Source organism: Giraffa tippelskirchi, chromosome 3, assembly GCF_054371585.1.
Source record: "Giraffa tippelskirchi isolate mGirTip1 chromosome 3, T2T-mGirTip1v1.2.pri, whole genome shotgun sequence".
Lineage (NCBI taxonomy): Eukaryota > Metazoa > Chordata > Mammalia > Artiodactyla > Giraffidae > Giraffa > Giraffa tippelskirchi.
The window spans coordinates 32,561,600-32,587,442 of record NC_137277.1 but is presented as its reverse complement, the minus strand read 5'-3'; the positions used below and the strand labels follow the sequence as shown (position 1 = coordinate 32,587,442).

Here is a 25,843-nt window from a genome sequence, read left to right as displayed (position 1 = left end):
CACATTCTCGCTGGATGCCCAATGAAGTTGATGGTTTTCATGAGTTGTAAAGCTTCCTTTGTGGGGCTTGTCTGTTGTCTGGGCAGGCTCCCTGTTCCTTCTAGGATCTTTATTCCCATGTATCCTTGGAGAAACTTATTTTTTAATTAATCGCTACTTAGAAAAGTGGTTCTTAATCTTGAGCAGGCATCAAAATCCCCTGGAGGACTTGTGAAAACAAAGTCTGTGGGCATCCTTCAGTGTTTGACTTGGTTAAGTCTAAGAAACTGCCGATGCTGCAGGTCCCAGGACCACACTTTGAGAAGTGCTTACTCCAAACATAATATCCCACCCTCCTACAAACCTCTGCTATGAGAGGACAGAATCTGACGCCGACTCCACTGTGACCTCCCTGCTTTCTGCCTTGTGGTTCCCGCACCCTCGAAAGAGGGGCCTCCCTCCTCATCTTTGTGCCAAAAGGGAGGTGATATATCCCTCCGGAATCCAGGGATTCCAACTTGAGAGCCATCTCTTGCGCGTCAACCAGAAAAGCACTTTCTGCTCTTTGCCTACAGTTTGCAGTTTCATGCCTAGAGTTCATGTTTCCAGGGAGACAGCTGTGTCCTCCTCATCAGCATCATCCTGTCTGCCCCTCACTGGGAACAGTATGGTAAGAGTGGGCAGAGGAGGACCAAGAGGGAAGGGGAGGGGTCTCATTGAACCACTGCAGGACAGCCGGGGTCACGTCTCTTTCGAGGACAAGGACAAGTGGACGGGTAAGATGTATGTGTTAACAAAACTGAGTTGTTGAGTCGCCAAGTCACGTCTGACTCTTTGTGACCCCATGGACTGTGGCCTACCAGGCTCCTCTGTCCAGGGGATTTTCCAGGCAAGAATACTGGAGTGGGTTGCCATTTCCTCCTCCAGAGGATTCTCCCCACCCAGGGATCAAACCCAGTCTCCTGCATTGGCAGGCGGGTTCTTTATTGCTGAGCCACCAGGGATCTAGACACTCTATAAATTGAATCGATGCTATTGATTTCTTCCTAACACATACAGACTAAATGAGACAAGGAAGACAATTTTATAGCCCAGGACACTTTGGCAAAAATGATGGACGACCTGAGGGAGACACTAGGAGAAAGAGGGGCAACTGGAAGCCCCAAGCAGGTGGGAGGCAGGCGGCGAGCTCTTACTTGGGCACCAGGCTGCTATGTTCCTGTCACTGTCCTTCTGATGGTAAACTTGGGAGGTTTGTTAGAGCTAATCTGGGAGCTCGAGCACTACTGAGGGTTTGTGAGTTCCAGGCAGCACACAGTGGACACTGCACACACAGATGAGATGGGGAGTGACCACCAAGTTTATTGAAAGTTAGCTTTGCACCCGTACGACAGACCACACGGGAGCCCACTGGCCTCTTTGCTCCCCCTTCTGGAACAGAAGACCTGCTCTAGGACCATGGTTTTGAAGGCAGATCCAGTGAAACTCTTTCCAGAGAACACTCCTAAAAACGGGACCTCCAAGTGACACGTCTTTCCCAAGGGGTCTGAGAGGACAGACAAGCGCAGAAAGAGGAAGACTTCTTTTTCTCCGGATGCAGAAGCAAGAAAGTCAGCCCACGTGAGATCCGACCCAGAGGCCGAGCTCTCCTCTCATCTAAAGCCGTGTTCAGGTCTCTGCTCTGCAGTCCATGGAAGACTGAGAGGATAGGGATGCTTTCCAAGGGATGCAGTTCCTTGGGATGGAGCCAAGTCTTCTTGAACAGACCAGGGGACAGAACGGGGCTTGGAGAGCCTTGCTACGGGCGGGGCTTCTTTCCCAGGTGGGATCTCTGGTGCTTGTCGAGGCTCGAGCTCCAGCTGAAGCTCTTGCCACAGTGGGTGCACTTGTAGGGCTTCTCGCCTGTGTGCACCCTCTGGTGCCGGTTAAAGTTGGACCTCTGGATGAAGCTCTTCTCACACATGGGGCACTTGTAGGGCTTCTCGCCCGTGTGGGTTTTCTCGTGGTAGCGCAGCCCCGAGAAGTCGCTGAAGCCCTTCCCACAGTAGTCACACTTGCAGGGCTTCTCCCCCGTGTGGATCCGCTGGTGCTTCACGAAGCTGGAGCTCCGCAGGAAGGCCTTTTGACAAGTGGGGCACTGGAAGGATGTCTCTCGGCTGTGAGTTCTTTGGTGGAAAACCAGCTGCGAGTTCCGGTAGAAGGTCTTGCCACACTCCCTGCAGGCGGGGAGTCTCTGGGCCATGGGGGCCCTCGGCTGCCCCCGCAGGGCGGCCTCTCTCTTCTCCTCAAGCCATGGTGTGGGCAGTTCCCCGGAAAGCGGGGGCAGCAGGTGCGGGCCTGGCTGCTTCCTGGAATTCCTCTCCCGGGGGCAGAGCTGACCCCCCGTCCCCTCGCCCCGCAGGTTCCCCTGGGCCTCTGAGAGGTCCTCTCCTTCTCCAAAGGGTCTTGGCTCATCCTCACCGAAGAGGCCGCTCAAGGGAGCCTGAGGGGGAGGCTCTCCTGAGGCTGGAGGGTCCTGGGCCCTGTAGTTCTCCAAGTTCAGGTTCTCTTTGTCATTCTCCCCTCTGTCCCCTGGAAGGAGAAAGAAGATGCAGAATAGCTCAGTCAGTGGCCCTCCCTGCTTGCTGACTGGTGTGTCAGAGAAAGGGTCAGCACAAGACATAATGACTTCTCTTTACCAAGAAGAAGGAAAATGCTGTCGGGCCTGAGCACCTGGCACTTATTTCACATGCGTCCAGGCTGTGACTCAGCTCTGGAAAGGAGGAGAATGAGTGACAGCAGAGGACGGCTCCCAGAGGCCACCGTGGCCACCTCACCTCGGAAAAGCAGCAGCCAGCTTCTGCAGCCCCGGAGAAACAAGTCTAGTGCAGGAGAGCACTACGCTAAAGAGCATTGGTTTTTATCTGATTATATAAAAAGGATAAATACGATCATGAAAAATAATTTGAAAAGCATACAAAAGAAAACCAAATCAGCCTCAATCATAGTACCCAGAGGCAACTACTGTAGTGTACATTTCCTTCCAGTCTTTCGTTTAAACACGTATGTCGGGAAGATACCCTGTTGAGGACATGGCAACCTGCTCCAGTATTCTTGCCTGGAGAATCCCCATGGACAGAGGAGACTGGAGGGCTACAGTCCATGGGGTTGCACAGAGTCAGACACAACTGCAGTGACTTAGCAGGCACACACACACGTACATGTGTATGTTTTTCACTGACAAGACCAGTACCATACTGTATAAACAGTTCTCTACCTGGCTCTGTAGCCTTTCAATGGTAAAGGGTGGTGTTTATCAGCTTCACACGGGTCCTCCCTTCCACAAGTCACCCTGAAGTTCATGAAATGTGACAGTGTATCATGTCCCTGGGGCTGTGGTGCCCAGAGAAGCTGCCGTGTGAAAGTCCGCGTCCTTGGTCTGCGCAAGAATCCAGCTTCACTGGTGCTTCACTAACTTCATTAACTCACAGAACAGTTACATTTTGTTTTTCTCATCGAAACTTGGGGTTTTGGTTGTTACTACTCAGTGACCCATATGGTAAAGATCTTTACTTGGGTGGTAGAATTTATCTTCAACTTATATAAATGACTTTATTCCTGTAGATCTGAAGGAGCCATCTGCCCCTCTCTCTTCTATGTCAGTGTCTTTGGAGCTGTTTGCCCTTCTCTCTCCTATGTCGGTGTCTTTCACATTATCGGCTAGAGACCCAGACCGGAGCTTGTTAAATCAGAGCCTTAGAACTCGTTCCTCTTGGAAGGCCAAGGTACTCTCTCTTGTCTTTGAAGAAGCCTTTATATGTATCATTTTAAAGAGCTGAATAACGGCTCACCATGGAGATATGATAATAAACACAGCAGACTAAAACAAGGTAATTTATTTAAGAGTTCTCCTACTGTGGGAATCTAAGTTGTTTATTATATTTGGCTACTGTAAATAATGATGCGACAAGCTTTTTTCTTCATAAATTCTGCCCACATTTCTGATCAGGACCTTAAAGGTTCCTCAAAGTACAATTACTGTGTCAACAGGCATGAATGGTGTTATTAAGGCTGCTGACACTGACTGGCAGATCAATTTCCAGAATGATGGTGCCATCCTCAGGTCCAAGAGGCTGGGCAGAGAGGAGGCAAGGGTTCAATGCCTACCTGTTGACTGTCTCAAGAATCTGCTGCTCAGACTGGTGGGAAGTGGCTTCTTGTTGGTGTAAACGTTAATTCTTTAGTTATTAAAGGATCAATTTTTTTTTCACATTTATGAGTTACTTTTCATACTCCAAGACTGCTGTCCATTATTTTTAAACTGGGAAAGTCACTTTTCTCTTATCAACTTGCACTCACTTTTTCTATTTAAGAAAAATAGTCACTTGTCTGTCATGTCCATGAAAAGAATTTTTCACCAGTTTAGTCATTACCTTTATTTTATTTGGGGTTGTGTGCTCCATGGCTCGGTCGTGTCTGACTCTCTGTGACCCCATGGAGTATAACCCGCCAGGCTCCTCTGTCTATGGGATTTTCCAGGCAAGGATACTGGAGCGGGTTGCCATTTCCTCCTCCAGGAGGTCTCTCTGACCCAGGGATCGAACTTGAGTCTCCTGTGTCTCCTGCACTGAAGGCGGATTCTTTACTGCTGAGCCATCGGGAGCGGGGAGAAGCCCCTTGTTTGGAGTTATTCTTATGTGTAGAAGTTGTGGTTTCTTTTTTAAATATAGTCCAGTCTGTTAATCATTTACCTAGTGATGTTTTTTTCTGTCGCTTTTATACTTATAAAAATCATCCCCAGCTTGACATGAGTCAAATGTTTACCCATTTTCTTCCCTATTACTATTATTTTATTTTCATATTTTATGTCTTTTCCATCTGCTTCCAACTTATTTTGGTAGACGACACACACAAAGTTGAAGCAGATTACTCTTCCCGGAGCGTTTTCTCCTGATTCTGCTCAGAGAAGAGTGACTCACCCTGTGGACTTGTGTTGCTTCTTCCTTCATCAGTTCTTTACAGACCAGCCTCTGGTCCCCAGCTCCCTTTTCAGTTCCACTGGCTTGTTTTCTATCAGTATTGCACTATGTGAATGAGTTTACCTTTCAGAAATGACATACTCTGAATATATACAAACCTAACACTGATGAAACACTCTTCTTTTAAACTTTTTTACTATTCTTGCAGTATTCTTCCCGATAAGTGCTTAAGAATCATTTTTTCCAAATACAGTTGACTCTCGAACAGTGTGGGGGTTGGGGTGCCCACCACAGTGCAGTCAAAATCCAAGTGTAACTTTACAGTCAGCCCTCTATATCCAGGTTCTGCACCTATGACTTCAACCAAACGTAGATTGTGTACAAATTTATTGAAAAAACTCTTGAGAATAAGCATTGCCGCACAGCCCAAACCCTTACTGTTCAAGGGCCAACTGTATGTGTATAATTTTCATCCTTTGAAATTGTGATTTCGAAGTATGAGTGTAAGACTTTTTGAAGCTCACTTCTCTGCTGACCTGCTTTCCCTGTGAGCTGTTCTTCCATGTGGTCAGACAGAAGAGCATATCCATCTTTCCTGGGGCATGTGCCCCCTGCTCTGAGCCCAGCTCAGGCTCTCCTGGTGGCTCAGTGATAAAGAATCCACCTGCCACTGCAGGAGATGCAGGTTCCATCCCTGGGTTGGGAAGATCCACTGGAGAAGGAAATGGCAACCCACTCCACTCTTCTTACCTGGAGAATCCCATGGACGAAGGAGCCTGGCGAGCTGCAGCCCATGGGGTTGCAGAGTCAGATACAACTTAGAGACTAAACAACAACTGAATCCAGGTCTGGCAGGCTGTTAATTCTGATAACCTTTGGGACCAGGCCATTCCTTTCCTGTCTTGTTATTACTGTCTCGTCCCTGCACACCGGGACTCCTATGTTGGTGGCCCCCAGGACTCTCCTCCTTGCGGGGGACCCTCCCAGCCTGTCTTGCAGGGGGCTGCTTCCTAAGTTTCTCTCCCCACAGATCCTCTCTCAACAACCTACAATGGCGTTTCTTTGCCTTATTAAGGCAGGCTGGCTTTATACCCTCTCCACAGTCTGGTTCAAGGTAAGATCTAACGGGACTGTTGTTAGAAAATGAGATGAAGGGGTATGTGTGTGTGTGTGTGTGTGTGTGTGTAGGTAGTTAGGTTTGACAGTCGATTGTATGTAACTGCAGTGTTTTTAAAAGAATTCAGAAGGCAAAGGGTGACTGCTGTTTTACAACAGACCAAGTTCATATTTCTTTGTACCAACCTTAAAATACGTGATTGATACAAAGTATTTGTTGTTGCTGCTGTTCAAGGAAACTTGGGTGCATAGAAAGTAGTTGAAACATGTTTTTCCGCTTGTGTGTCTTGTTTATTTTGCTGTGGGTTACCATTTACCATAACCAGAGTAAAAAAAAAAAAGGTCTAGTTACTGTGGACCTTCTCCTTAGGAAGGATAACAGTAATCTGTTAGATGATCTTTTTTTTTTTTTATAATAGAACTCAATCCATATCTGATTTGCTCTCAGCCTGTACAATTTTAATTCTCTCTGAGAAAGGAAGCCATCACAACAGGCTGGAGTGAGGCAGCGTATCAGATTCAGGGTCCTTCTTCCATAATTAAACATCTGTCAACAACCTGACAGCCAGAGACGAGGAGACCCAACCTCAGTATTCAACTTGGACTGACAACTGTACTCATCTCACACACTAGTAAAGGAATGCTCAAAATTCTCCAAGCCAGGCTTCAGCAATACGTGAACCGTGAACTTCCAGATGTTCAAGCTGGTTTTAGAAAAGGCAGAGGAACCAGAGATCAAATTGCCAACATCCGCTGGATCAACAAAAAAGCAAGAGAGTTCCAGAAAAACATCTATTTCTGCTTTATTGACTGTGCCAAAGCCTTTGACTGTGTGGATCACAATAAACTGTGGAAAATTCTGAAAGAGATGGAAATACCAGACCACCTGACCTGCCTCTTAAGAAATCTGTATGCAGGTCAGGAAGCAACAGTTAGAACTGGACATGGAACAACAGACTGGTTCCAAATAGGAAAAGGAGTACGTCAAGGCTGTATATTGTCACCCTGCTTATTTAACTTATATGCAGAGGACATCATGAAAACCGCTGGGCTAGAAGAAGCACAAGCTGGAATCAAGATTGCTGGGAGAAATATCAATAACCTCAGATATGCAGATGACACCACCCTTATGGCTGAAAGTGAAGACGAACTAAAAAGCCTCTTGATGAAAGTGAGAGAGAGTGAAAAAGTTGGCTTAAAGCTCAACGTTCAGAAAACTAAGATCATGGCATCTGGTCCCATCATTTCATGGGAAACAGATGGGGAAACAGTGGAAACAGTGGCAGACTTTATTTTTTGGGGCTCCCAAATCACTGCAGATGGTGAATGCAGCCATGATATTAAAAGAAGCTTACTCCTTGGAAGGAAAGTTGTGACCAACCTAGACAGCATATTAAAAAGCAGAGACATTACTTTGCCAACAAAGGTCTGTCTAGTCAAGCTTATGGTTTTTCCAGTAGTCATATATGGATGTTAGAGTTGGACTGTGAAGAAAGCTGAGTGCTGAAGAATTGATGCTTTTGAACTGTGGTGTTGGAGAAGACTCTTGAGAGTCCCTTGGACTGCAAGGATATCCAACCAGTCCATCTTAAAGGAGATCAGTCCTGGGTGTTCATTGGAAGGACTGATGTTGAAGCTGAAACTCCAATACTTTGGCCACCTCATGAGAAGAGTTGACTCACTGGAAAAGACCCTGATGCTGGGAAGGATTGGGGGCAGGAGGAGAAGGGGACGACAGAGGATGAGATGGCTGGATGCCATCACTGACTCAATGGACATGAGTTTGGGTGAACTCCGGGAGTTGGTGATGGACAGGGAGGCCTGGCATGCTGCGATTCATGGGGTCACAAAGAGTTGGACACGACTGAGTGACTCAACTGAATTGACCAGGTCATGGCTAGTTATGACCGATGTAATAGAAACCCAGTCCTAACCTCTCCCCCCACCACCTCCAATTTAATGACTGGGGACTGGTCACTCACCTATGCAGGTGGGTCTCAGGATCTTCTCACTGGCGTGCAGGGGCGGCCCTGCCAGCTCTGCCCCATACCCAGCTGGATCAGTCAGGTCAGGTCTGGCATTGGAAATGCCTGGAACAGAGAGGGGATCTGTGGGCCTGGATGAACAGGGAGGACTAGGGACCAGGCTGTGCTGTTCAAAGGAGGGCCATGAGTGGAAAGGGAACTGAGAGGCTCTGGACACCACTGGGGAGCCTGTCTTGGAGGGCCATGGGGAACCTCTAAGACACCAGCACCCCTGAGATGGCCAGATGATGGCAAAGGCCACAAAAAGAAGGCTCTGGGTGGGAGGGCTCAGACCACTTGGCAGGCTGGTGCACGGGTCGTGGCTGGGACGTGGTCAGTAGAAGAGAGCAGGCACAGCTGGCCACAGCAGAGCCCCGTGGTAACCCGCAAGCGCTGAAACAGCAAGCAAGTGAGTATATCTGCCGCTCACCATCACCACCTTACTGAGGCCACGCTGCAACCCACTTCACAGAGGAGAAGAGCCACCACGGGGCCAGGCACACACAGCATGTTCAATACACGGAAGCTGACACTATAGCCCGCCCCCTCTGACTCCCCAGCTCCCAGCCACATCTCCAAGGGTTTTCCATCACCCGGAGAGCGCCAAGCAGAGCGGCCAGTGGCCCCTGGAGCACACGGGAGGTGCCCCTTCCAGCAGGCTGACCCACCTGCACCGCCTGAGACCATCTTCCCGTAGGTCTCCAGCATGAGGTCCCAGTACTGCTCCTGCTGGGTGGAGTCCAGGTGCCTCCACTGCTCCTAGAGAAGACAAGGCATGAGTCCAGGGGAGGGTCCTGAACCGTCCCTCCCTGCCTGTGCAGGGCTGAGGAGAAAGGAACGGGCCTTAGGGTCCCAGCCATCAGAAGGTCTGAAAAACCACGGGAGGTGGTTCTGGACAGAGTCGACAAGCCCGGCCTCTGTACTTCTTGCCAATGGAGAGAAAACATGTAGGTTTTAGCTCTTGTGTTCTCTTTTAAGTTGCCTGTTTGGGGAAGCCCTTTCTCCATTTGGCCTGTGTTTAACTCTCAGTGCTCATCGGAGAGGTCTTTGGGCAGAAGGAGCCTGATATCCCCAAGATGTCATTGATGTCTGGAAATTCAGGAGGGAAAGGATGTTTTAAAATGTATTTCTGATTAGCAGATATTAAGCTTAAAAAAGAGAAGAAAAGGAGGAGTTAAATGTTTTTGGGTGGAAGAAACTGCAAAGGTGAAAAGTGACCTCTATATGTTTAACTATTGATCATAGCCACATTTTAAATACGGATTTTAAAATTTTCTAAAGTAGGAATTTTTAGCAGCCTACTTTGTTGACTGTGAGTGAAGTTACCTTAACAACCGTCTGGAAATAACCAGCTTGAGCAAACACTGCTGAATGCAGGAGTCCTTGGTCCTTCGGGTCAGAACACACAGACCCCCGCTTCAGCGCTGGCAGCAATACCCACGAGGCGGCCTGGCCCCCCAGACACACGGGCACCAAGAGCGTAGCCACCAAGTGCAGTACAAGGCAGAAAAGAAGACACCCACCAAAACTCTCTGGGGCAACAATCGACCCTTTCAACGCCCAGAAAAGAGTCTCTGAACAGCGTACCTCCAACCTGAAAGCCACAGACTTACTCGAGCAACTGCCAGAAGCCAGCGGTGCTTGAATGAAACCCTTGACTTAAGAGAGGAGTCGCCAACTACAGCCCTCCCCCTCCCTCTCATTCTCACAAGAGCAGGAAAAAATCTAACTTCCACTCTGGGAGGACAGAAGTATGAGATTCGATGGGGAAATAGTCTGGATTTCATGTGGAAACAGTACCACCTTGTGGGTTTGTGGGGCACTGCCACAGCTGACTCGCACAGAGAGGGCTGGACTGTTCCCCTCTGAAGGTCTGAACACGCGGGAACGGGCTCCACGCAGCCCCGTGCCTGGGAGGCGCCGTCTCTGACTCAGTCACATGTCTGCCACGTGGACTTCACACCCTGCCACTGTTCTCGAGGTTCCCAACTCAGGGAAGAGATTAGAGGACGTGATTCCTTACACTTAAACATTCCCTTCAGTTATAAAGGACTCCGTTGAACATTGAGGGCCGTCTGATACAAACAGGTGTTGTTAGTTTAGGAAGGGGCACTGGGACTGGGTAGGGATGGTCTGTCAGGGCTGAGCTGCTGTTCATCAGTTACCAGCTATATACAGGAAATTTATTTATACATCACATATATTTATACAGGGCTTCCCAGGGAGTGCACTGCAGTGAAGAATCCGCCTGCCAATGCAGGAGACACAAGTTCAATCCCTGGGTCGGGAAGATCCCCTGGAGGAGGGCATGGCAACCCACTTCAGTATTCTTGCCTGGAGAATCCCACGGACAGAGGAGCCTGGTGGGCTACAGTGTATGGGGTTGCAAAGAGTTGGACACGATTGAGAACACACCACATATTTATATACATACATACATACATACACACACACACACACACACACACACACACACACACACACACACATATGGTGCTGCTGGTGAGCATTTAGAATCTTTGGACCTCGAGCTATCCAGAACAGGTCATGGCTAATGTCCGTATGTAAGTACCGCAGAGTTAATAGCTAACCCCACTAATTGAAAGATGTTAATATATACACCTTTCACAGGGATACCCTCTATTTACTGTAGAAGCAACAAGAAGCCTCCAGGTCTGCTTGAGATCCTTTGCAGAATACCCAGTTCTTTTCCCCCAAGCAGCCTTCTGCCTAACAGTCTGGTTCCTGAGTATCTTGAAAGCAGGAAGGAGGGTACTCTCGAGTCACTGAAAAAGGTGTATCCCCTGCCCGCTCCCCACCCCCTGCCCCGAGTACACTGTGAAGCTGGGACTCTGGTTTCTAGATCTTTGGGCCTGGAGAGCTGACGCTCAGACCTGGCTTCACACCATGTTCAGCACACCCACATCACCTTCCATCTCCTCACCTTCACTCTAAAGGACTCCACAAGGAGAGTCCCGAGAAGAAGTTCTCTAGAGGGTTTGGAACAATGCTTTGACTAAAGTCTACAGGTGCCTAAAAAACTTCATTTTCATCAAATGCAACTTTTCAGAGACACTCACCACATAATCAAAATAGATCTGTTTCTGAGACTTCTGTTTGTGGCCAGGATGCAGTGAGAGGGACTGGGTTTACTTTCCTGTTGAAACCCTGAGGGCAAGGTTCTGGGGTCAAGAAGCAGGGGACCCCACTCACCTGAGATGCTGTGTGGAGAAGGGAGGCTCCGAAGTCCTGGTCCCTGACAGGCATTTGCTCGGGCTGGGCAGGCAGCTGGGCAGGAAGCTGGGCGGCGGCCGCTGCTGAAGGCAGAGACAGAAGACTGAGCATCCTGACGTCCTTCTCGACTGCTCACAGAGGGCACAGGGACAAACCTCCCCTGCTGAGAACCCACACTTGTCCCACCATCCGCGAGCTCAGACCCACGTTTACCTCCCTAACCAATTCCGGCTCCTCCAACCTTCCTCAGACCCCAGATCCAAAAGGCCTGGCCCTGTCATAAAGTGGTTTACATTGCAGACTTTGAACCCCCAATCGCAGTTGATTGGGGTGCACCCTGCTTTCCACATGTCCAGAGACACCCCAATTGGAGCAGTCTATTGTGTCAATTCCCTCTTGGCCTGCTGATCCCAGTCCCCTGGTTTCTCCAGGAGGCAGCGCACACACCACCACCAGGAACCGCCCCTCACCTAGACCTTGCTCCGCGTCAGACTCCTCTTTCACTATGCAGCTGAGTGGCTCCCTGGGCCCAAGGGCTGTGTTCTGGAGCCCAAGCTCCTGAGGTTCTTCAGCAGGAGACCCCATGTCCCCTGCGGGGCAGCTCGCGGGCTCTGCCTTCTCTGAGAAGACTTCTTGTCCCAGAACTTGGATGCTGATCTAGAGACCACACGGTGCTGATTACTGAAAGACCCAGAGTGAGGGTTTCTGAAAAACACAGAGCTACCCTTCCAGAACGCATCCTAGGGCAGGCCTTAGGGGCACAGGGCAGGGAAAGAAAAGGCCAGCGTTTATTTCTGGTCGAGTAGGAACTGGGCAGGGAAGCATCCTGAGGGCAGCTGGAGGATGAAGCCAGAGAGAGACCTGGGGGCCCTTCAGACAGGCCACTGGGGCTGTGTTTCTACTGGACAGCCTCCACCAATTAAGATGCAGGCGTCTTTGGGAAAGTCCACAGACACTCTAAAGATGGGATGGGAGGGGAGACTTTATCTTCGATCCCTAACAGCTAAAAAGTGTGGAGTCACAGGGAGACCCAGGATCAGGTGTGGGGTAGGGATACACAGAGGAGGCATAATGAGAAACACACTGAGGAGGTATAATGAGTCTTCATCCCAGGTTCCTGAGAGAGAGCTCCGAAACCCCTGGAATGTCCTGAAGGACAAGAGTGCCAGGAGCCACTTCTGTGGTTCAGAATGAGCCCTTCCCGACCGTCCCTGAGTTGATCATGACAGGGTGACTCTTGGTGGCCCCGGACAGCTTCAGGATGGAGGCCCGTTGTCCGGGGAACTAACCTGGTGACTGGAGGGCCAGAACGTTCAGCCCCACCCCTCAACTTCTAGGGGATGGAGAGGGGCTGGAGCTCTTCGACCACTAATGGCCAGTGATCGGTCTATCATGCCTGAGTAATGAGAACGCCATAGTAACTCCCAAACTGTGGGGTTCAGGGAGCTCCAGCCCGGTGAACACATACAAGGGTCAGGAGGACGGAGTGCCCAGAGGAGGGCATGGAAGCTCTGCATCCCCCATCTCTTCTATTTGGCTGTTCCTCAATCATATCCTTCAGAACAAACTGGAAAATGGAAGCAAAGTGTTGCCCTGAGATCTGAGTCATCCTAGCAAGTTATCAAACCTGAGGAAGGGGCCATGGGAACCTCCCAATCTGTAGCCAGTTGGTCGTAAGTCTGAGTGACCCCTGCAGCTTGTGACTGGTGGCTGAAACGGGCGAAGTCTTACGGGACCAGCCCTTATCCTCTGGGTTGAGCCAAGCAGACCGCTGCTGTCACAACTGAACTGGATAGGAGGACACCTAGTTGAGATCAGAGACTTGGAGAATTGGTTGTTGGTGTGAAAAACCCCACATATTCAATGCCAGAAAAAAAGATAACACCCATCGGACTTCCCTGGTGGTTCTGTGGTTAACCAATTCCCTGGTGGCGCCAATGCAGGGGACACAGGTTCAACCCCTGGTCCAGAAAGATCCCACATGCTGTGGGGCAACCCCTGGTCCAGAAAGATCCCACATGCTGTGGGGCAGCAAAGCCCGTGCATCACAACTATTGAGCCCTCATGCCCTAGAGCCAATGCTCTGCAACAAGACCACTGCAATGGGAAGCCCGTGCACCTCGACTAGAGTAGCCCCCACCACTAGAGAGTAGCCTCCACAACTAGAGTAACTCCGCAACTAGACAGTAGCTCCCACAACGAGAGTAGCCTCAGCAACTAGAGAGTAACCTCCCCAACTAGACAGTAGCCCCCACAACTAGAGAAAGCCTGCATGCAGCAAGACCCAGCGCAACCAAAAGTAAATAAATTAAAAAAAAAAAAAAAGATAATGCCCCTGCTAAGACCCCAGAGGACCTGGTGCTTTCCTCACAGATCACAGCACTCTCTGCTCACCCACTGCCACAGCCTCTGGGGGTCTCCCTTCAAGCTCTCCACGAGGGTCACGGCCTCCTCCCCGCTGCCTGGACACTGCTTCCGCACCCACGTCTGGATCTCCCCGGGAAGAATGCTCAGGAACTGCTCCAGCATCAGCATCTCCAGGATCTGCTCCTTGGTGTGAACCTCTGGCTGCAGCCACTGCAAACAGAGCTTCCGAAGCTGTTGGAGGGTTTCATGGGGCCCAGACGTCACCTGGTAAGGAAACTGCCTGAACAGCTGGCGTGCAGTCTCGGGGCTGGAGGGCTCCCCTTGGGGGGTGGCATCTGGGCCAGGGAACGGGGGCCCCTCGGCCTTGGCCGGTGGCGGCAGAAGGATGGGAGCCTGCCCCAACTCCACGGGCATCGTCTGGCGTGGCGAGTCCTTTTAGGAGACGTGCTTCTGGGATGGAGCTGTCCCCAGGAGAACCAGGTCTTCTCAGAGCCTCTCACAGGGACCCTAGAGAGGCAGCAAGAGCGACATTACATGGGCTGGGGGGTGCACTTTTACAAAGAACAGAATTGCCTGCCCTGCCTGAGAAGCCTTGGAGGGAGTCGTGGGTCTTCTGAAATCAATGGATATGGTATTCTACTTTGAAATATGGTAAACCTGAAGCTGCAAAGCAAACTACTAGAACCATAGCTAGACTGTCACCACAACTGTGACCATTTTTACAGTGTTCTCTCTTGGTCTTCAAATGGCCAGACCAAGTAGAAGAATGAAATGCACCACATGAAGCGTGTTCACTAGGTTTCCAGGTAAACAGCTCTTCTCCACAACACTCCGATATCTGCATCCATACGTCTGCAGACTAAAACAGAGAGCTGAACAGAGACATCGATGCCCTGGGATTAAAGACTAAGGTTGAAATGATTGTGTGTGTGCATGCATGCTGAGTTGCGTCTGACTCTTTGCAACCCCATGGACTGTATACAGCCCATAAGGGTCCTCTGTCCATGGAATTTTTCAGGCAAGAATACTGGAGTGGGTTGCCGTTTCCTTCTTCAGGGGATCTTCCAGACCCAAGGATCAAATCCATGTCTCCTGCAATGGCAGGCAGATTCTTTACCACTGCGCCACCTGGAAGCCCAAGGTTGAAATGACTAGATGCTTCCAAAATAAATATGAAGTTGAAGAGAACTTTTTCCCCAAAAGGTGCAATGAAAGTTCTAAGTGATCTCTTTTGAGTGCCATGTTGACAACTGGGAATTTATGAAAAATCTGTCATACTAAAATTTTCAACCCTAAACTGAAAAAAGTCCTACAATAAATACTGACTACCACAAAAACATTCCCACAGACATGAAGCAAGTTTTATGGCGAGTAGTACCAAAATTCAGAAGGTAGGAACTAAGACAAAAGAGAATTAAGAAATGGCAAAGTTAATATTAAGATATTTTAAAAGAAGCATGCAATATTTCTAGCTAGCTTTTTTGCATGTAATCCTAATATTGGATTACTGGGTCTATCTCAAAATATTATAAGGAGCTGGAGATCACCATTTCTCCATAACGTGAACCACAACAACCAAAAAAACACCCAATCACTTGGATGCCAGGGTTAATCAGAGATCAGTACAACACTCTAGCTTTTGATGGCTGCTTTGTCTTTGAGGGGGCTTCCCTGATAGCTCAGTTGGTAAAGAATCCGCCTGCAATGCAGGAGATTCCTGGGTTGGGAAGATCCCCTGGAGAAGGGAAAGGCTACCCACTCCAGTATTCTGACCTGGAGAATTCCATGGACTGTATAGTCTATGGGGTCACAAAGAGTTAGACACAACTGACCGACTTTCACTTTTGTCCTTGAGGTGTAAGAGCAATGTCTTTTCCCCATAACTTCACCCAAACAGTTCACTCTATATCACAACATCATTTAAAAATAAAACAAGCAGGAGACTGGTTCAAGATGGTGGAGTACAAGGCCACGTGCTCACCTCCTCCTGTGAGAGTGCCAAAATCACAGCCAACTGTTGAACAATCATTGACAAGCGGACACTGGAACCCACCAAAAAAGGTACCCCATGTCCAAAGACAAAGGAGAAGCCACAACGAGAGGGCAGAAGGGATGCAATTAAGAAAAAATCAAATCCCATAGTTACTGGGTGGGCAACCCACAAACTGGAAAACAATTATATCACAGAGGTTCTCCCACTTTTGGGAAGGTTCTGAACCCCAAGCCAGGCTTCCCAATCTGGGAATTTGGCAAAGGAATTAGGAATCCCCAAGGAATCTGATGTTGAAGGCCAGCAGGATTTGATTGCAGGACTTCCACAGGATTGGGGGAAACAAAGACTCCACTCTTGGAGGGCACAAAATCTTGTGTGCACCAAGACCTAGGGGAAAGGAACACTGACTCCACAGGAGACTGAACCAGACCTACCTGCTAGTGTTGGAGGGTCCCCTGCAGAGGTGCAGGTCAGCAGGGGCTTGCCATGGGAATGGGGACACTGGCAACAGCAGTCCTGGGAGGTGTCCCTTGGCATGAGCCCTCTTGGTATTCGGCAATAGCCCTACCATCAGTTCAGTTCAGTTGAGTTGCTCAGTTATGTCCGACTCTTTGCTACCCCATGGACTGCAGCATGCCAGGCCTCCCTGTCCATCACCAACTCCCGGAGCTTACTCAAACTCATGACCATTGAGTCGGTGATGCCATCCAACCATCTCATCCTCTGTCGTCCCCTTCTCCTGCCTTCAATCTTTCCAAGCATCAGGGTCTTTTCAAATGAGTCAGTTCTTCACATCAGGTGGCCAAAGTATTGGAATTTCAATTTCAGCATCAGTCCTTCCAATGAATATTCAGCACTGATTTCTTTTAGGGTGGGCTGGTTGGATCTCCTTGCTGTCCAAGGGACTCGCAAGAGTCTTCTCCAACACCACAGTTCAAACGCAACAATTCTTTGGTGCTCAGCTTTCTTTCTAGTCCAACTCGCACATCCATATATGACTACTGGAAAAACCATAGCTTTGACTAGCCGGACCTTTGTTGGCAAAGTTGTATCTCTGCTTTTTAATATGCTGTCTAGGCTGGTCTACCATAGAGCCTGTAGATTCCAGGGCTGGGTCGCCTCAGGCCAAACAACTAACAGGGAGGGAGCACAGTCCCACCCATTAGCAGATAATTGGATTATAGTTTTACTGAGCAAGGCCCTACCAGAGCAAGACCCAGTTTTTCCCCAGTTCCTCCCATCAGGAAGCTTACACAAGCCTCTTAGCCTCATCTACCATAGGGCAGAGAGCAGAAGCAAGAACAACTACATTCCTGCAGCCTCCAGAACAAAAACCACAGTCACAGAAAGTTAATCAAAATGAAAAGGCAGAGGATTATGTCACAGATGAAGCAACAAGATAAAAACCCCAGAAAAACAATTAAATAAAGTGGAGATAGGCAACCTACCAGAAAAAGAATTCAGAGTAATGATAGTGAAGATGATCCAGGATCTCAAAACAAAACAAAAAAAACAATGGAGGCACAGATTAAGATGACATAAAAAGGTTTAACAAAGATTTAGAAGAACTAAACCAGAAAAAGAAAGCAAATTTTTTTTGAGGGGACGAAATGGAAAGGTAAGAAGATTATGTTTCTTGTGTGGACCCCACTAACTTCCCTTTGTACTTACAGAGAGACCCATGTACTGGGCTGGTCAAAGAGTTTATTTGGGTTTTTCCATAACATCTTACAGAAAAACCTGAACAAACTTTTTGGCCTACCTGGTATTTCATTCATATATTCATGCAGCACCCAGAGGGCTACAGCAGCATGTGCTCAATAATTCAGGAATTCTATTTCTTTTCATGGCAGCTTACCCACTGCGAACAACAACAATACTGGAGAAAGCCTAAGAGGCAACTGTTTTCAGGCACTGGACAACAGGCAGGCAAGAAAGGAATCCCTGAGAGAAGAAAAGCTCATGAGGAGGGTCCCATGGTCATCACAGCTGTCTGCAAAGGAATGATTTCCCAAGCCCAGTGCAGGAAGCTGGAGCTCAAGCAGAGACCAGGGGCTACTGAAGCGGCTAGAATCGTAAAGAGCAGGGCAGTGGGGAGGAGGGAGCTGTGGCAATGGAGGCAGACAGTTGTGGAGGGAGGTGGGGGGGTTCCTTGTGATGAATCTTGGCTAAGGGTTAGACTGCACTCAGCATGGTGGAACTATCCAAGGTTCAACAGGGAGCAGTTGCTGCCATGTTAAAAGAGCAAATGAGGGATACAGAAGGCCAACCAATGATGAGAGACATTTACATTTCTGACCCCAAAAGTAGAGAAACACTCAGCACATCCTGAGTTATCTGAACGGTCATGTTAGGAGTAAGGACCATGCTTGAGAGTAAGACCTACCTACTCTAAACGTGCCCCGAAAAACCTAAAGCCAAGCTTCAACAATATCCACCAAGGAGGCCCAGTCTATTGGTCTATTCTTATCCAGTTAGAAGAATTTGAGGGAATTCCTTGACAGTCCAGTGGTTAGGACTCCATGCTTTCACCGCCAACAGCCCAGGTTCAATTCCTGATCAGAGAACTAAGATCCCACAAGCCATACAGAACAGCCAAAAAAGAAAAGAATTTGGGAAACACCTTGGGTTTTCCAAAGATCTACCCTAAAACCAAGCTGGTTATTGTTCAGTCACTAAGTTATGTCCGACTCTTTGCGATCCCATGGACTATAGCATGCTAGGCTTCCTTGTCCTTCACTATGTCCTGGAATTTTCTCAAATTCATGTCCGTTGAGTCGGTGATGTTGTCTAGCCATCTCATCCTCTGCTGCCCCCTTCTCCTTCTGCCTTTAATCTTTCCCAGCATCAGAGTCTTTTTCAATAAGACAGCTCTTCACATCAGTGGCCAAAGTATTGGAGAGTCAGCATTAATCCTTCTCATGAATATTTAGGGTTGATTTTCTTTAGGACTGACTGGTTTGATCTCCTTGGAAAGCTATGACAAACCTAGATAGAGTATTCAAAAGCAAAGATATCACTTTGCCAACAAAGGTCCGTATAGTCAAAGCTATGATTTTTCCAGTAGTCATGTATGGATGTGAGAGTTGGACCAAAGAAAGTTGAGCACTGAAGAACTTATGCTTTTGTATTGTGGTGCTGGAGAAGACTCTTAAGAGTCCCTTAGATTGCAAGTAGATAAAAACCAAACTAACACAACCCAAAGATGATCAGTCAGTAATCGAACTGTCTGCTAGAACAAAAATCAACACTCTTCAGAAGAGGATAACAGAATCCCTAGTGTCTACAATGTACCACCCACAATATCCATGATGCTATCCAAAATTACTAGACATGCAAAGAAACAGGAAAATGTGACTCAGAATCAAGGGGAGAGAGGTCAAGAGACTCCAGGCCCTGACGGCCTGAGGACTTAAAAACAATATAATTTTAATGATGGAAGAGATAGTGACTTTCCACAGAGAACTAGAAATCATAAAGAGAAACAAATGCAAATTCTAGAAAATGAACTGTCAACCCAGAATTCCACATCCAACAAAACACCTTTCAAAGAAAGAATTAAAGATAAATTTCAGATAAAAAAAAGCCACGGGAATTTTCCCCCAATGATGCGTACTACAAGAAATGCTAAAAGACATTCTTCCAGTTGAAGGAAAACTCATATCTACAGAAAGGAATGAAAATCTCCAAAAATGGTAAGCACATGGTGAATAAATATAAGATACTATGCTTCTATTTCTTCTAACTTCCTTAAAAGAAGCAAATGACTGTTAAGGCAAAAATAACACTAGTATAAGCAGAACATAAGATAAATAGAAGTGAAATATATAAATACAGCATAAAGAAGGGGGTAAATGGAATTAATCTGTCATTCGGTTATTACATTTATGAGGTGCTAATGCAGAAACAGAAAATTGAAAGGAAGAAGTAATGTCAGGCGAGGTGACAGATGAGAAATGTAAAGGTGTTAAGTGAGGGGTAGGAAATGAGAAATGTGAGTTATAAAGTGGAACAATATTAAAGTACACTCTGATAAGTTAACCTTTGATAATTTAAGGATGCATAATGCTAGCTGTAAAAGTATTATACAAAGAGGTGTAGCTAAAAAGCCAAGAGACAAACAATGAAAAGCAGTCAATAGTATACAAGAAAGAATCAAGAGAAGAACAAAAAGCAGAAAGATCAAGTGGAAAAAAAGACAATGTGACAGACTAACACCCAACCAATCAATAATTACATTAAATGTAAATGGACTAAACACTAGAATTATAAGGTAGAGATTGTCAGATTTAAAAAAGCAAGACCCAACTAACTATATGCTATCTACAAGAGACATTTTACATATAAAGAAACAGATAGTTTGGAAATAAAATAGAGAAGAAAAGACATTGCATGCAAACAGCAAGCACATGAAAGCTGGTAAGTTACATTAGTATCTGACCAAGAGACTTCATGACAAAGAGAAAAGGAGGGACATTTTATTATGATAATTGGGTCAAATCACCTAGAAAACAAAGCACCCTAAAAGTGTAGGCACCTAATATCAGGTCTAAAGGAAAAACTCCTCAATCATCACTGGATATTTTAACACTGTTCTCTCAGTAACTGATAGAAAAATAGACTATATATATATTTATATGAATAAGGAAATAGATATCCACTACTGTGGGCAAGAATCCCTTAGAAGAAATGGAGTAGCCATCATAGTCAACAAGAGTCCGAAATGCAGTACTTGGATGCAATCTTAAAAACAACAGAATGATCTCTGTTTGTTTCCAAGGCAAACCATCCAATATCACAGTAATCGAAGTCTATGCCCCAAGTCCGTGCTGAAGAAGCTGAAGGTGAATGGTTCTATGAAGACCTACAAGACCTTCTAGAACTAACACCCAAAAAAGATGTCCTTTTCATTATAGCGGACTGGAATGCAAAAGTAGGAAGGCAAGAGATACCTGGAGTAACAGGCAAATTTGGCCTTGGAGTACAGAATGAAGCAGGGCAAAGCCTAATAGAGTTTTGCCAAGAGAACGCATTGGTCATAGAAAACACCCTATTCCAACAACACAAGAGCAGACTCTACACATGGATATCACCAGATGGTCAATACCAAAATCAGACTGATTACATTCTTTGCAGCCAAAGATGGAGAAGCTCTATAGTCAGCAAAAACAAGACCGGGAGTGGACTGTGGCTCAGATCATGATCTCCTTATTGCCAAATTCAGACTTAAATTGAAGAAAGTAGGGAAAACCACTAGACCATTCAGGTATGACCTAAATCAAATCCCTTATGACTATACAGCTTCCTTGGTGGCTTAGATGGTAAAGCCTCTGCCTGCAATGTGGGAGACCTGGGTTCAATCGCTGGGTTGGGAAGATCCCCTGGAGAAGGAAGTGGCAACCCACTCCAGTACCCTTGCCTGGAAATTCCTATGGATGGAGGAGCCTGGGAGGCTACAGTCCATGGGGTCACAAAGAGACAGACACAACTGAGCGACTTCACTTTCACTTTTCACTTTATGACTATACAGTGGAAGTGATGAATAGATTCAAGGGATTAGATCTGATAGTGTGCCTGAAGAGCTATGGATAGAGGTTCATGACACTGTACAGGAGGCAGTGATCAAGAGCATCCCCAAGAAAAAGAAATGCAAAAAGGCAAAATGGTTGTCTGAGGAGGCCTTACAAATAGCTGTGAAAAGAAGAGAAGCGAAAGACAAAAGAGAAAAGAAAAGATATACCCATGTGAATGCAAAGTTCCAAAGAATAGCAAGGAGAGATAAGAAAGACTTCCTCAGTGATCAATGCAAAGAAATAGAGGAAAACAACAGAATGGGAAAGACTAGAGATCTCTTCAAGAAAATTAGAGATACCAAGGGAACATTTCATGCAAAGACAGGTACAATAAAGGACAGAAATGTTATGGACCTAACAGAAGCAGAAAATATTAAGAAGAGGTGGCAAGAATACACAGAACTATCCAAAAAAGATCTTCATGACCCAGATAATCATGATGGTATGATCACTCACCTAGAGCCAGACATCCTGGAATGTGAAGTCAAGTGGGCCTTAGGAAGCATCACTACAAACAAAGCTAGTGGAGGTGATGGACTTCCAGTTGAGCTATTTCAAATCCTAATAAGATGATGCTGTGAAAGTGTTACACTCAATATGTCAGCAAGTTTGGAAAACTCAGCAGTGGCCACAGGACTGGTAAAGGTCAGTTTTCATTCCAATCCCAAAGAAAGGCAATGCCAAATAATGCCCAAACTACCACACAATTGCACTCATCTCAAACGCTAGCAAAGTAATGCTCAAAATTCTCCATGCCAGGCTTCAGCAGTACATGAACCATGAACTTCCAGATGTTCAAGCTGGATTTAGAAAAGGCAGAGGAACCAGAGATCAAATTGCCAAATTCTGCTGGATCATTGAAAAAGCGAGAGAGTTTCAGTAAAACATCTACTTCTGCTTTATTGACTATGCCAAAGCCTTTGACTGTGTGGATCACAACAAACTGTGGAAAATTCTTCAAGAGATGGGCATACCAGACCACCTGACCTGCATCCTGAGAAATATGTATGCAGGTCAAGAAGCAACAGTTAGACTTGGACATGGAACAACAGACTGGTTCCAAATAGGAAAAGGAGTATGTCACCCTGCTTATTTAACTTATATGCAGAGTACATCATGAGAAACGCTGGACTGGATGAAGCACAAGCTGGAATCAGGATTGCCGGGAGAAATATCAATAACCTCAGATATGCAGATGACACCACACTTGTGGCAGACAGCAAAGCACTAAAGAGCCTCTTGATGAAAGTAAAAGAGGAGAGGGAAAAAGTTGGCTTAAAGCTCAACATTCAGAAAACTAAGATTATGGCATCTGGTCCCATCACTTCATGGCAAATAGATGGGGAAACAATGATGCAGTGACAGACTTTATTTTCGGGGGCTCCAAAATCACTGCAGATGGTGACTTCAGCCATGAAATTAAAAGACGCTTGCTCCTTGGAAGAAAAGTTATGACCAACCGAGACAGCATATTAAAAAGCAGAGACATTATTTGCCAACAAAGGTCCAGCTAGTGAAAGCTATGGTTTTTCCAGTAGTCATGTATGAATGTGAGAGTTGGACTATAAAGAAAGCTAAGCACGGAAGAATTGATGCTTTTGAACTGTGGTATTGGAGAATACTCTTGAGATTACCTTGGACTGCAAGGAGATCCTGGAGAAGGAAATGGCACCCCACTCCAGTACTCTTGCCTGGATAATCCCAGGGACGGAGGAGCCTGGGGGGCTGCAGTCCATGGGGTCGCTAAGAGTCGGACATGACTGAGCGACTTCACTTTCACTTTTCCCTTTCATGTTCCGGAGAAGGAAATGGCAACCCACTCCAGTATTCTTGCCTGGAGAATCCCAGGGACGGCGGAGCCTGGTGGGCTGCCGTCTATGGGGTCGCACAGAGTCGGACACGACTGAAGCGACTTAGCAGCAGCAGCAGCAGCAAGGAGATCCAACCAGTCCATCGTAAAGGAAATTAGTCCTAAATATTCATTGGAAGGACTGATGCTGAAGCTGAAACTCCAATACTTTGGCCACCTGATGCGAAGAACTGGCTCATTTGAAAAGACCTTGATGCTGGGAATGATTGAAGGTAAGAGAAGAAGGGGACAACAGAGGACCAGATGGTTGGATGGATGGCATCACCGACTCAATGGACATGAGTTTGAGTAAGCTCCGGGAGTTGGTGATGAACAGAGTGGCCTGGTGTGCTGCAGTCCATGGGGTCACAAAGAGTCAGACATGAATGAGCGACTGAACTGAAGGAAACAGAAAATCTAAACAATACTATGACCCAAGTTGATATAACTGTCATTTAAAACAACAACTGCAGAGTACACATTCATTTCAAATGCATAGGAAGCATTCATGAAAACAGAATATGTGCATAATTGTTTCAAAACACTAGAATCTTAAAGTTTAGATTCTCTGACCACAGGGTAATTGAACTAGAAAACAATAAGATACCTAGAATATCCTAATATATGGAAATACTAAATAACCTACTACTAAAGAAAAAAACCAGACAGGAAATTAAAACATGTTCATATTGACTGACAATGAAAACACAACGTATCAAAATTTGTAGGAAATAGCTAAAGGCTGCTTAGAAAGAAATGAACAGCTTTAAGTAAATATGTTAGGTTGGGAACTAAGTGAATTGCAAAAGGCTTAATCTGCAGGGCTTAATGCAAAGCCAGAAGAGGAGATACTTTTACAGAAAGGATTAGAGTTAACTTTTCCAGGAATGTCTTTTATAAACAAATTATTATTAGTGGAAGTAATCTGTCTCATAGTTAAACAACTGCTGAGTGAATTTTACAACTTAATTCAGACCCTGAGAAAAATAAACTAACTCTATTGAAAATAAACATGTTAAAACTTTTAAACATATATGCATCCTTCACTATCTAGATATGGCTCCTGAATTTCAAATAACAAGTAGCAAGATTTTAGATAGCAAGAGACTGATCTGTGGACTTAATTCATACTTAACTTAGTTCCTGAATTAAGATAGCAGTCTACATAACACCTAGGGAAAGTGCCTTTCAGGGAAAACTATGTCTCACAAAATATTTAACTCTGATTTCAGCTACTATACTTTCACATAATGGTAGGGAAAATGCCTCAAGTATTCATAATTAAATTACTTTATGGGCTTCCCTGGTGTTTCATATGGTAAAGAATCCGCCTGCAATGCGGGAGACCTGTGTTCAATCCCTAGGTTGGGAAGATCCCCTGGAGGAGGGCATGGCAACCCACTCCAGTATTCTTGCCTGGAGAATCCCCATGGACAGAGGAGCCTGGCCAGTTACAGTCCACGGGGTCACAAAGACTCAAATACGACTGAGCAAGTTAAGCACAGCACACACATAAATGGTTCATAGGTTGGTACTGCAGATACTTCATGAGACTCTACTCCTGTTAGTTTTGGGGAAAAAAAAGTAAAGTTATCCCAAATGTATAGTTGTTGTACTTATTAAAGCTATAACAAATTAGAATGCGTTTTTAAATGAACATCTAGGTATGGATACTTATCCATTCACATATGAGCAACCATTCGCAGAGCACAAAGACGGTCTCCTTAAACTTCAGTCAAGCTTCTGAGTCATCCTTTTGAGTAGGGCTGGCCCTTGGACTCTGTCCTTGGCCCTTCTAGTCTAGTTTAGCAAGAATCTTTCTGACTCCAGTTTAGGGAAAATCCCCTACTTTCGATATTTGATCAAATTCAACATCCCTTGACCATCCTTGATATCTGACCAAATTCCCTATTGCCCTGAGCTGCCTTTAGCAAAGCCGGTCAAGTTAGTTTAGCCAGAATGACCCCCTTAAGCGGAGAAGGATCCACTCCAAGTATTCTTGCCTGGAAAATTCCATGGACAGAGGAGACTGGCAGGCTGCAGCCCATGGGGTCACGAAGAGTCGGACACGACTTAGCGATTAATCAATAACCCTCACAAATACCCAGCAAGGCGAGTATTACAGTGTACAGGTCTGAAATCTCTGAGGCTCACCGAGGCGGCCAAATTCAAACCCAGGAAGCTCTCTAACCTTGTGCCTTGTGGAGGAGAGCGGCAAACCTTTGGTAACTTGGGGGGACGGGCTTGGGAGCTGTCAGGAACAGCTGGAGGGGAGGAGGAGCTACAGGAACTGAGGCCGGGGAGGGCTGCCCACTGCGCCCTCCACCCTCCGCCCACGACGCCGACCGCACCCAGGAGACAGGCTGCCGGCATCAGCCCACACGGGTTCCTTCTTCCCGAGGCTCACTTCCAGCCTTCTAGGGGAGGCAGGAGAGAGGGGCCCCTTCTCGTCCCAGGACAGAGACGTGGCCGGAGAGTCCGGCGGGGCCCACAGGCTCGGGGGCGCTAGCCCTGTCGGGGTACTGTGCCTCCACCAGAGTCCACTCACAGCCCCGCTGCCCCTCCCCCCGCACTTGCGGCGTCCCCGCGCGCGTCCGACGGCCCGGACGCCGCTCTCGGAGGCCCGGCCGAGTCCGGCGCGGACGCGGGCGGCGCCATGCCCAACCCCGTGCGGCGGCGTCCAGGCCACTCCAGCCCGCGTGCGCTCACCTCGGCCCGCGGCGCCGGCTTCGGGCGCACTTCCGGGAGAC

At 47.1% G+C, this 25,843-nt stretch overlaps 1 protein-coding gene across 31 annotated transcripts; it reads right to left on the bottom strand.

Moving 5' to 3' along the window:
- Window positions 1-1,316: 1,316 nt before the first annotated feature.
- On the bottom strand, window positions 1,317-25,843 carry ZNF18 (zinc finger protein 18). 31 transcript variants are annotated; one of them, XM_081580696.1, is made up of 9 exons: window positions 25,445-25,843; window positions 25,285-25,357; window positions 13,706-14,185; window positions 12,780-12,878; window positions 11,782-11,968; window positions 11,291-11,394; window positions 8,746-8,836; window positions 8,036-8,143; window positions 1,317-2,550 (listed from the first exon to the last, which is right to left on the bottom strand). In XM_081580696.1, the coding sequence occupies exons 3-9, from the start codon at window positions 14,090-14,092 to the stop codon at window positions 1,778-1,780; spliced, it is 1,749 nt and encodes a 582-aa protein (XP_081436822.1). In that variant the 5' UTR covers window positions 14,093-14,185; window positions 25,285-25,357; window positions 25,445-25,843; the 3' UTR covers window positions 1,317-1,777. The 31 variants fall into 31 exon arrangements, with proteins under 31 accessions (XP_081436822.1, XP_081436828.1, XP_081436826.1 ...); XM_081580702.1 differs by having other exon boundaries at window positions 11,291-11,391; XM_081580700.1 differs by adding an exon at window positions 16,106-16,235 and having other exon boundaries at window positions 25,248-25,635.

What these genes read in the sequence shown, in the direction of transcription:
- ZNF18 (XM_081580698.1), bottom strand. Translation starts at nt 14,092, where the DNA reads ATGCCCGTGGAGTTGGGGCAGGCTCCCATCCTTCTGCCGCCACCGGCC. An exon ending in CCCAGAGGCTGTGGCAGTGG is followed by an intron (nt 12,879 to 13,705) that starts GTGAGCAGAGAG and finishes TCCATTTTCCAG; the next exon opens with TTTGTTCTGAAGGATATGAT. An exon ending in TTCTCCACACAGCATCTCAG is followed by an intron (nt 8,837 to 11,290) that starts GTGAGTGGGGTC and finishes TGTCTTCTCTAG; the next exon opens with GAGCAGTGGAGGCACCTGGA.